Source organism: Zingiber officinale, chromosome 9B (genome assembly GCF_018446385.1).
Source record: "Zingiber officinale cultivar Zhangliang chromosome 9B, Zo_v1.1, whole genome shotgun sequence".
NCBI lineage: Eukaryota > Viridiplantae > Streptophyta > Magnoliopsida > Zingiberales > Zingiberaceae > Zingiber > Zingiber officinale.
In genome coordinates this window covers 17,748,092-17,760,574 of record NC_056003.1, presented here as the reverse complement: position 1 = coordinate 17,760,574, position 12,483 = coordinate 17,748,092, and the positions used below count along the sequence as shown (strand labels likewise).

The following is a 12,483-nucleotide window of genomic DNA, read 5'->3' as shown; positions in this document are numbered from 1 at the left end:
GATCTTGGTTCAATGGGACAACAAAGTTTCAGAAGTTGTGGTTCAGCACAGGAGATAGTTTATCTCTATCCCAATCCTAGGATGAATTTGTGCTGTCCTACCTCATGTAGTGAGGTTAAGCTTATGCTTTTAGTGACTTCTATACCTTATAAGGTGGAGTATGGTAGGATACTCTTGATAGAAGTGTCACCTATGTGAGTGTGAAGACAGGCCGCTTCAATGAAACACTCATGAATCCAAGATGGTGTCCATGACCAAAACGGAACCAACCATGAGAACCTAAAGTAGGTGAGATAGATCTCTGTGTGGGTGTTATTGTCTTAGTATACACAAACAGCTGAGCAGTTCAAGACATCACGTTCACTGCGCAGCCTAGTATACTCGATAGCATTCCACTACGGAAGGTTCAAAGCCACAAGCTACCTCTCCCGATGCAGTGACTTATCGATTGAACTCTTGTAAAGTGTCAGCATGCATACACGCATTACATTAATTTCCATTCATGTGGGGGATTGTTGGATATTGGGGCCTAAATGGACCAATACGATTGTGAGGAGGAAAAATCGGAAGCCATCAATTGTTGAAAGTCGTAATTGACTTCAAAATTGAAATCTACGTTTCGCGTAGATAGATTTAGACTATTAATTTGCTCAAAACCGATTAAGGGTGAATGAGAAATTAATGTTCAAAGTCGGCCCAAAATAACGTTGGTTATTCATTAAGGAAATGCAAGGGAGAATAGTCCCACATCGGAAATTTCCGATGTGCATTCCTTACTTATTAATGATGTTGAGTTATTGGAGTTAACTCAGAAAAGTACCAGGTACTCTCTGCTCAGGGGCGAGCAGGTGCTCGCACCTGTGAGCCCGCCACCCGCCACGTGCGCAATGGGCGCAATGGGCGCAATGAGCGCAATGGGCGCTTTGTAGGCGCACTTCGTCGTGAGGAGCATTGAGGAGCTTAAATTTATGCTCCAGGTGACATTGCAGTGCCTACATGGCACTCGGGTGACGTGTCAGGCTAGTACCTGACATGGCAGTGCCTATGTGGCATCCTCGTGGGCAAAGGGAGATGACTGGACAGTTGGTTGGGCGAACGGATGGCAGCCGTTGATCAACGTTAATCAAAGAAGTATGGTGGATCGCTTGTGATGCGATCTAGAGCGTTGGATCACAATGAGTCACGATCTGACGGCTTGGGATGAGACATGATCTGAAGCATCGGATCAATGGATCCAGATCCGATGGCTGATAGATCTGAGGGTCACAACTCTTAGATCTGATGGATGAGATTAAAGGGGCTATGTGAAGGGTTATAACTCTTCAGTCCGGACGGCCCAGATTAATCCACCCAAAGGTCACACCCCTCCCTAAAGTCTCTTCCTTCTGTATAAATAGAACCCTCCAGATTGGAATCAAATCACTCAACTTAATCTTCTCTTCCTCAAGTATTCACTCACTCATCTTGTGCATTCAAGAGTCCAAGAAGCCTACGAGAAGGTTCGCTGGTCTCGGAAGTCGGAGTGCTACGATTCCGAGACGATTGTCGTCGTTGTATCTTGGGAACGAATTGCAACAATCCGTTAAGCACCGTAGCAGAGCAATATCGTTTACGGAGATAGTGTCGAACACTAGCCTCGACGATCAGTTTGCATACTCCGGAATTTACCGGAATCAACAGGACTTAGGCCAGCTGTCAGGTCCCGCAAACCCAGCTGAACTTCTCGCCAGATATCAAGTCACTCTTTGACCTATCTAGACTTCGTGATAGTTATCAAGTCCTCAGACTTAACTAAATTTCAGCCTGATATAAGATCCTCTAGACTCATTAATTCGTACACATTTAATAAAAAAATTAGATAAATATAACACTTAACTTTAATTTATTTATCATTTATAAAAATCCACCATGAATACTTACCAATACTAACAATCCTTACATTTATATTGGGTCAAATCATACCCAATTCTATATTGGCTATGCACAATTGTAAGCTAAGCTTGTATAGGTGGCGCAATTCTCTATTGGCTATGCACGATTAGGACTGACTACCATTTTTCTTAAAAGCAATTAATCATAATAAAGTTAAAAAATAAACTGAAATATTAGTTCCTTCTGCATATATCAAAATATTAGTTCTATACTTAATATAAACTGAAATGAAATATAAATATAATGGTGCAACAAGAATATCTTTGTCAAAGAAAAATTCTATTAATAATTACATATATGTATATACACTATATAGTAAAAAACGCATTAGTATATCTAACATATACAGCATTTAAAGAGTTAAGAGAGTTAAATATATAAAGAGCATTAAATTTAAATATAAAGCCATTAATAATTTTCTATAATATTTACACTTTGATATGTTCGTTAAAGGTTTTTGGTGGTCCCGAGGATATGATATTGCGGTAGAATATCTAGATTATCACTTAGATATTCGTAGTTTGATTCTCAACTATAACATATTTATAGGAATTTTTCCTCTAAATGAGAGCGCAACTAAAGCATGTTGGACTTTTGGGTTGATCGTCGTGTACGCTTCCTAATTTACTCTAATGACCGGTGGAAAATTTTCATGGGACCAGACCGATTATCTCAAAAATTGTTAATGAGACTAGCTGAGATTATTATTTTTTAAAAAAAATAATTTTGATGACAAATTTTTAGTTAATTCGCAATCATAAAATTAAAGTTATTGCACTCAATTGACATATTTTTTTTTAAACTTGTTCTTTAACAATGAAATATTTTAATTTCATATGCTTAGCATGTTTTGAATACCATTGCAATATTATCATAATAAATTTTTAATAACTTAGTAATATTGTCGACTACTCTAAGTTTCAAAATAAAATTTTGCAATTATAATCTATGAACTATTACCACAAACTCATGCAATAATGACTAACTTTATCATCTGTGTATTTTTTTTTCTCATCACGTGGAGATTGAAGTTAATTCTGAACTTGAGAACTTAGATCTTAAAAAGATTATCATTGTAATTTGGTTTTACTCAAATAAATTGATATTTTAAAATGTCATGAGGATAATAATATTTAACATTTTTTTTTGCATCAATTATTATTTTAAAAAAATGAGACTTCTAATTCTGCAATCTCCAAGATAAATGAACATAAATTTTAAGCATTTGCTTATTTATTCAAAAACGATTGTATTTATTATATATATTAATTAATTTGTAAGCCCACTTCGATCTTCCAAAAGTCAACCTAGGTAAACTTGATGGAGAACACCACGGTGTTTAATTACGATTTTTTTTAAAAAATACAAAGTCCATTTTGAAACTCCATTTCAATCTTCCCTTTCCTTTTTATCCTTTACACATACTGAATAGCAGTGGAATAAATATACAAGTGTTATTTGATATAAGCAATTGTACATCCATAGTTCACTGAGCTTTCTTCTTCGTACTTTGCTACTCGAGGATGATTCTTAAGTATCTGAAGAGCACACTCCTTCACAGCTCCAGTTCCCATTCCATGGACGATGAAGAGAACCTGGTACGGTCTGCATGTTGAGATGGCCATCTGAAGACGAAGTGAAGCCTCCTCTACTCGCATGCCGCGTAGGTCCACAGTGTTCTTTGACATCTTCACAGCCGGTCCGAAAGAAGCCTCCTCATTCTTGGTTGTCTGCATTGCAGCTGCTCTATTCCTTGTCTTCAACCACAGTAGCTCAATTAGAGTATAATATAAGTGAACAGTAAGTACAAGTGTGAGTCAAGCTGATTGCACGAATAAGATATTTTGTATCATACATGAATTCAGTGTTCATATGAAAGATTTAGTGAAATCTTGAGAACAATCATTAACACTTTATATGAAAGGCATGTGTTCCAATTTTACAAGTAATAACTGAAGGAAAAAAATCCGTTTGTTGGACTTAATCAGTCCAATCCATCCTCCACCATGGAGGAGGGGGGTGTCGGTGTATAGCAAATGCCAATTGGTCCTTTCGGCAGAAATGTTAGGACACGGTGGAGGTGGTGCACTTAGAAAATGCAGAATACAAGAATCTAGTAGCATTCTAAACTTATAAACCATTGGTTTACTATTGATTGTTCCATTTCCTCTTTTGAAACCCCTGACTATGGGAACACATCACAGGATTGGTTAACTGAGGACATGAATTTTTGAGTCTCCGCTCATGCTTATACCATTCTAGCATCGCTCATCCCTTTGACTATTGACAAAGCTATCTTATGCAACAAAAAAGGATTCATCCTTGAGAATGTAAGAAAGTTTGTTGTCAATGGATCAGAATCATGGTTTGTCAAACTACTAGCAATTAACGTTTAGGGAACGCACACTACCTTTTCCTAAAAGCTCAATTTGCCCCACCAATGGCGTGCAACCAAGGCCCAATGAGTTTTTTGTATTTTCCCTATAGAGCAAGAATCCATGGTCCACCTAGGTTGAAAATGAGTTCTCCAAATTAGCTCATCAGTGTGTAAATCCAAAGGCTGGAATTTGCAAGGAGAAAGTATGTTGTTGCTCTAAAAAGAGAGGAGAGTGCATCAAACAAGCACAAACTTAACCCTTTTATAGACTCGTTCAGACCCTTTGGTTGGATGATGTCCCTTGGGCTCACCCATCCCATCTTAATTTCGACTCTTTGTTTGTTTGGCCAATTGAGGCTGCACTAGTTTGATGCTCTAGTTCATAGACACAACCTATTATGAGACCACTTAGAGAAGAGTGTGTTGTATGGAAATAATTTAAATATGTATGTCGACACAACTCATGACAAGTGAGTATGAGCAAAGTGTGTCAACAATGTGCCATATTGTGTCTCATGTCCACCACATTAACTTTGTTTGTAATGTGCAACCATGAGCATTATGTTTAAGGTTCATTGCAGTGGATCCCACGACTCAGTACATTGCACATGACTCTCACCATGTGCAAAACACCTGGTGCCCCTACTACACCTTTTTTTTTTCAAAATATAATTTATTAGTACAATTATATTTAAATGGCCCAATTGTCCTCAAATACCTAGAGGTGAGAATGAGCTCCAACAGCTTTCTTATTCTTCTTCATTTCTCTATGTTTTGAGAACCTTTTTGGAAAAAATTGTGTATTTTGAAAAATTCCAAGGTGTATGATAAGAACCAAATAAATATTGGAAAGCCAAAATGTAATAAGTGCAATGGATGAACTTTCTTGCATACCTGTACTCTTTGTTCCACACCAGAATTGTTCACCCGAATCAGTCCGCTTTCAACCAATTTCATATCATTCCTCTTAACACGTACCTTCACTTTTCCATACTGGACGGTAGTAATGCCATCTGCTACTGGTGCTTCAACCACAGTGGCTAACTTTCCTCCTAACCCTTTAACATATACTTGATCTCCAATCTGTGGTAGATAACTATTATTCTTTGCACTCTCATATATTGAATCCTCTTCAGGATGGTGTGCTAAAACAACAGAGGCAATAGCTGCTTCTGATTCTCGGAGAAGTGAACTAAACTGATCAAGACTTGCAGTTTGAAGATGATTCTCGAAGTCCTTGATTATGGAATCCATTTGCAACTTAACATTTTTTAGTTCCTGTTGTGCCAATTGAGCTTCCCTTGCCTTTAAAGTGGCCACTCGCTTATCAATATCTTCAGCCTCCGATTGTATCTATACAATTCAATAACAAAAATAAAATAAAGCATGCATTAAAAGAAGCAAAACTAGTGAAAGAAACAGGGATGCAATGGCACTTTGTTGTAGTGTCCAACATCATGTTATAATTAGAGATGGCAACATAAAAAAGGGAAATAGGAAAAAAATCTACATGCAAATTCTATACGATTGTATTTGTTGTCTCTACATTTCTGTGTTGTGTTAGATCTGAGAAGTGAAGAAAGGTTGCCCGACTCGTAAGTGAAAGTCAAGATAGTCCTGAAGATACTAAAATCCTATCAAGTTTAGTCTGCAATAAGCTTGAGGTGCAACTATGTAAGAGATATTGCAATTGGATAACCAATGATGGTAATGGAGTTAATTTATGCCTTCCTATATATGGAATGAATGAAGGCTAAGTTCTGAAATCAAGTCATTTACAAACTAAAGGAACGTGCAACGGAATTATTACCATACTTAGCAATTGAAAGAGATCTAGCCTTCAGAAGCATAGTGCCAAAGCTTACACAATAGTTAACCCATCATTTGCATGTGCACAACAAAATGGAAAATTCTTGTTGCATTACTCTACAGTTGTACCTCCAAATACAGCTTCTTTACTTCTTCAAGAACAAATTCAGCTTCATTGGCCTGAATCGCTAAGAGCTCTCTTTCTTCCGATAAAGACTGGTAGAGTGAACCTTGTCTTTCCTTTTCTTTATCAGGCTCTAATTTCTTAACCCATTCTTTGGCACGATTTAAGACCTTTTCATCAAAGCCAATAGATTTAGCAATACTCAAAGCATTTGAATTACCAATACTCCCCCACAGAATATGGAAGGTAGGTTGCAAAGTCTCTAAGCAAAACTCCATGGCAGCATTCTCAAATCGAGAATCACCAGATTTCAGGTGACTTAAGTCAGCATAATGGGTAGTAACAACAGCTAAGTTTACATTATTGGCGAGGTGAAGGAGTATGCTTGTTGAGAGAGCAACACCTTCTGATGGATCAGTACCACTTCCAATCTCATCAATCAGTACAAGTGAATTTTTTGAAGCAATCTCTATTATTTTGCAGATACGCGATATATGCCCGCTGAAAGTAGACAAATTATGCTCCAAGGACTTCAATTAGAAAATAAGAGTTTCAGAAACATATGGGTTTTGATTGCGGAAATGTAATGGATATCATATCTTCAGAAGCGAAAGAAACTACCTGATGATCACCGATATCAGCAAGAATCTGGTCAAACCATGGCAGTTTTGGCCTATCCTTAGCTGACAAAAAAAAACCTGCTTTTGCCATTAGAGATGCCAATCCCAAGGTTTTCATACTTGCAGTTTTACCTCCAGTATTAGGTCCAGATATCACAACCATTCTAGTAGAACTTTTTATCCTAAAGTCCACAGGGACAGGAGTTTCAAATTCAAGAAATTCTTTAGGGTCCATTGAATTATTCATCCTACCAAACATTTTAGAACTTCCATCTCTTTCTGAAGAAGAATACAAAGATCTAAGGGAAGGTTCAAGAAGCAGAGGATGCTGAATATTTTTTATATCGACTGCCAATGAATCCCTTGCTATGACTGCTTTGGACTTTTCAAATCCCTGACTAAAGAATGGACGAACACCACCTAACCACAAGGCATGTGCACCTCTAGCAACAGCAAGATCCAATTCTAGAATTTTCTCCATTAGATTACCAATTTTTTTTTCTGCATCAGCTATTTCAGAAGTTAGTAAACAAAGAATAGCCAGTTCCTCTGATTTCTCTTCATTGAAAAGTCTAACTTCCATGTTGTTAAGCTCAATTGCATCTCTAGGTTCAATAAAGTATGTTGCTCCAGAGCTGCTGGAACTCAGAACAATACCTTCAGGAAGCAGAGACTTGTGTGAAGCCTTGATACCAACACACATTCTAGATCGTCGCTTTGTAACTAGAGGACTGTCAATGCCGCCAGACTGAAAAACCTTGATAGACACTTCTTTTAAAAGTGACTCCAGCTTCTCCATGTTATGCCTTCTCTCAAACCTGATAAATTCCAGTTTCGTGCTAGCTCGATCCAAAACCACAGAAAGTTTACAGTCGATACAAAATCCTATTCGGTTTGTCAATTCTTCTAGAAAATCACAATCTTGCAGTATCTCTAGAAGAGCAGAGTACCTGTTCATTGCAAATTCATTTTCAACTTATGCCCAAAAAACAAAAACAAACATTTTGTTAAGAAAATATTTGTCATTAACAATGCTGAAATGAGAGAAAAGTCAAATTTTCACCTGTAATTTCCTTCATAGCATAATTAGACTTCTAGTTGTATTTTATTTGATTTTTTTAGTGTGTTACTGCTATTTTCACTTAATTTAATTATTAATCAACTAGATTATTTTCTACTGTTCCATGAGCTTATTGTCTTCGCTGATTTCTATAAGAAATTGTTCAATACTTTCACTATGTTATTTTTAGGCATACCATGGTGCCAAATCATCAAACAGAAAGTTCACAACTCTTTGTACAAATTAAAGCATATTGTAGCTTAGACCAGAAATAGACGATGTCAAATATCTTGAAGGTCTTGAATTGAAGACATATGATCACATTTGTATATTAGGAATAGAAATTTATGTTTAGGAGTGAGATTCCACCATTGAAAAACGGAGCACATTTTTTGAGTCATGTCTTTCATACATCCCGAGTGTAAATTTTCATATCAATTCTCAATTAAATGTTTATCCCTTCTATAATTGTTGATGCAGGAGTATACTGGCCTCTTTCTTGTTGCTCTCACTTGATTAATTTCTCATGGTTAAGCTTCTTTTCCTCGCATTATGTTTTTCTTCCTATTAGTATATCTATGATACCATGCCCTTTCTTTATGTTATGTTTCCCCTTCTATTAGTATACCTATGATACAATACCCTAGAGAAACTTAGGGCTTAATAAAGGAGATCTTGTTAACGAAATCTTTGGAAGAAAAGAAAGAAATTCGGGAAGAATTCAAAACACCATGCAGATTTTACCATCTCTTTCAAAGGTCAACAAGACTTAGGATTGGCAACAGTAGGACGAGGCCAACCTCAACTGGTGGAATCAATGTGTGTGTGTGAGGGACAAGTAGTATGATGACTTGTGACACTCTCTAGGTCTCTCTCTCTCTCTCTCTCTCTCTCTCTCTCTCTAAATATATATATATATATATATATATATATATATATATATATATATATATTATTTATGTTGCGTACTCGTATCCTTGACATGAATGTACATACACAAGCATCCTTGAACAACTAATGGGGGATTGTTTTTACATGAGAATTGTGATTAAGAGGTGTCATCTATTCACCCTCTCCCCCTCTAGCTAGAAATTCCATTGATCCTAAAGAAGATCATTTTAGTGATTATGGAGAGACTTTCGTTGAATGAGTTTATCACTGCTATGAGGTGGTTAAAGATTTTTTAAAGGAAGTAATGAAAAAATATACTCTTGTCGCTGACCAACACCGGCAAGCAAAGGAACTAGACTAGAGAAGAATGATTTGCTACTTATGCATTTCCTAAAGGGTGCATACCCTATTGAAATGCTAGGAATTTGGACTCTGTACTAGTTTTTAAAATGGCTATGAGATTATTAATATATGGACGAATGGATCAAAACCACGGAGGTGCATTGGATTTTTAGTGTTCTTTTTTTTTCCAAGCAAAGAAGGGTGATGCAAAAAAAGGCATTAATAATTGTCACTTGCATTTAAATTAATAATGAGCATCTGAAAAAGGGATCTTCTGCCCACAAAAGAAGTTAGACAAAGACTAATGATGCTGAGGAAGGTGGCATAAGAATAGAGTGAGGAAGGAGAAGTTGTGACAGAAACAATAGGTAGAGACTCTTCTTGATGGTGATGTATATGTACTGAAGGTGTCGCGTAGGGGGTTTGCACATAGGAGATGTAAGGCACTTGCTGATGAGTGCTACTTGGTAGAGATTATTAATCATAGAAGGTGACTAGGCCGGTTGTAGTGGCAACTGGCCAACACTACCTGCAAAGAGTGTGAACTAGGGAGTAATATTTGGTGAGATTGTGTGTTTTTAGAATGGCTTCTCTCGCACTCCTTTCTTAAAGGACATTTCACTTCCTCTCCCCTTTTTAACCACTGCATCTTCTATATATATTTAACTCTTCTCCTTTTTATCCAATCTCCTTAGGGTTTAGGGTTTGTTAGTCCTTCATCATATCACCGCAATTATAATAACATCTAAACACACTTTATTTCTTTCTTAATTGCATATGAGGTAGAGCTACGCCCTACTTCCATTAGTGAATTGGGTGGCATTCTCTGTTACTGAGCAGTAGCAAGGATCATCCATGTTAAATAATGATGCCAAACTTGGCAACAAAAGAGTTTAAACCAAGCAAGAGAGTTTGAACCTGTGACAAATTAGCAAGGAAAAAAGGTAGTGATTGACAAAAATAAGGCAACAATAGTAGGTTTGTTGGTGGCGGAATTATAGTAGATAACAAAGGATTTTACCTAGGCCCAAATCAAATGAAGTTGGATTTCAGATCAATTGGAAATAGTTCGGGCCAGCCAGAGTAAGGCTGAATTTGTTGACAAAGAGGCGAAGAATGGTGGACTGATGAGGGGAGGGGAGACCAACTAAGTTTGTTAGTGGCTTCCTGTCAATTGAAATAAAGGGGGAAAAAAAAGAACAAGGGAATACAAATCTATCTCTATACAGGTAAACAAAATGTGAATAAATTATCAACACACTGTCATTTAATTGATCTTTTTCACATGCTGGTGGTAGTTATGCAGATATGAGAAGTGTTTAAACACTAAAATAGCTACTTGGGAGTTGCGAAGGATTACTATAGGCTACCATAAGTGTCATTATAGGGATAAGTATTATTATGAGAATTATGCTAGGTGTTGGCTTTCTATAGAATGGAAAAGTTAAAAAAAAAAAAAAAGCTTCGGCACTGACCAGCATATCAAAGTTCTAAGAACCTAAGGAGACTTAGTCACCTTCCAGAAGACTCAACATCAGCTGATACTTGCCCCAACTGCTCAAATACCCTTTTGGCTGACCGCAGGCTGCCTTCAATGGCACATAACTGCCTGATACCAAGGATCTCTCCACCAACTGCCGACCTGACAATCTCCGAAACATCATCAATCCCAGAGAAGTCTAACTTTCGCGGAAGTAGCGTAGCCGCCGCCGTCTGGTCCAAAAGCGTCTCGCTTTCCTCTCGATCTCGACCGACTGGCAAACTCCCGCTCTGGCAGACGGCACGGCCCGCGCTCGTTGAGGCAAAAGCGGACACTTGCGCGCAAACGGAGCCCCATTCCAGGATTTCCTCCGTTTCCGGCCGTAGATCCTCGGCTATGCGAATTCTATCGGCGTCGCTGGCAAATCCGGCTTCGATTTTGTTCTTCTTGAGTCTATTTGACGCCCAGGAGAGTTTTGATCCATCCTTGAAGGGCTTCAAAACCCTAAGTCTAAGGTCGACGGAGCTTGAAAAATTGAAGGGGCAAAGCAACTCAGACTTGGGAATGTTACAGTTGGGAGAGGCGAATGCAGGGAAATCAGAGGTGAAGAGATTTGGAGGTTTCATGAGGCGGAGGAAGGAATTGAAGGCTTCCATGGGGGAAAAACAAAAAGGAGGAAGTTTTGGATTGGGTCTGGAAGCCGAAAAATGAGGCGACCGTTATCTTATCAATAGGTCGAAGTATGATGCAAATGTTCTATTTACTTCGGATATTTTTTTCATGGTTGATTACTTTTCTACAACTTCTTTACGTATTAGGGCATTTCCAAGATTTTTAAAGAGATTTATGAAACTAAAAAAAAATTGAATTAAAAAAAATAAATCACGGTGAATATGAGATTTTTATTTTAAGAATAATAGTCTGTTCTTCTCTTTCAAAATTCAAAAAGTGGGTGGGATTGCGATGAAGACGAGGGGTCAGGATCAAATGTAGTCAAAGACCTTATGCGGTCAATCAAATTGGATGAGTGAGAACCCCGGTACGCATAGCGAGGGTACCGAATGGTCATTTTTAGGTAGCGATAACGGGAGTTAAAAAATAATTGATAAGTGATCCGATGGTAAAGATGGGGGTCCTCGTTGGTGGGAGGTTAACGATACGTGGAGGTCAATGTTCAAGGGGGTCAACCCTAAGGTCGTGCCGAGCGGACAGAGGTCATGCCGAGCGTACTGGCGGGCCGACTGAACATCCGACGAGGGGTCTCCCAGACCGGACGAAAGACAACTCGACCAGGAGTCGGGTTTCCAATGCTTAAGGTAAAAGAGTCTCTGGCCGAGCGGACAGGCCGCTCGGCCGAGCCACAGGACAATAAGGCGCAATCCCATCCGAGCACATGAGCAAGGCTTCCCCGCCCGGTCCGAGGTATACGCATTCTCGGAGGCCATGAGCGTCAAGCGATCGGCCCGTTCGGCTAGGGAACAGGCAAGAGGCGCAAAGGGACAAAAGGGACCGCTGGTAACATCATCCTCGAGACACCTGCCGCCGACAAACAGCATGGTCGGCGGCCGACGCAGACAGAGTATCGTACGGTGGAAGTTTCCACCGTCACGTCAGGGATATGCTCGGACGATTGCGGAATGACGTCAGACATGCTTTTCTGACACAACCCTACTGAGATATGTTTGGGGAAGCACGCACGCATCGAGAAGCGTGCCCGCGCCTCCTCGGGGTCCTATATAAGGACCCCCAGACTTCGACGGAGGTATGCGATTCTGATCACTGTAGCCACAGTAGCGTTACTTTGCTCCTCTTCTTCTTCACTGTCTAACTTGAGCGTCGGAGGGTCGT

The 12,483-nt window shown here is 38.8% G+C and overlaps 1 protein-coding gene across 1 annotated transcript; it reads right to left on the bottom strand.

Annotated features, from left to right (window-relative positions):
* Window positions 1–3,294: 3,294 nt before the first annotated feature.
* Window positions 3,295–11,352, bottom strand: LOC122023759 (endonuclease MutS2-like). The gene is made up of 5 exons (XM_042582054.1): window positions 10,672–11,352; window positions 6,864–7,812; window positions 6,248–6,772; window positions 5,204–5,662; window positions 3,295–3,689 (listed from the first exon to the last, which is right to left on the bottom strand). The coding sequence occupies exons 1-5, from the start codon at window positions 11,289–11,291 to the stop codon at window positions 3,387–3,389; spliced, it is 2,856 nt and encodes a 951-aa protein (XP_042437988.1). The 5' UTR covers window positions 11,292–11,352; the 3' UTR covers window positions 3,295–3,386.
* Between the last annotated feature and the right edge of the window lie 1,131 nt (window positions 11,353–12,483).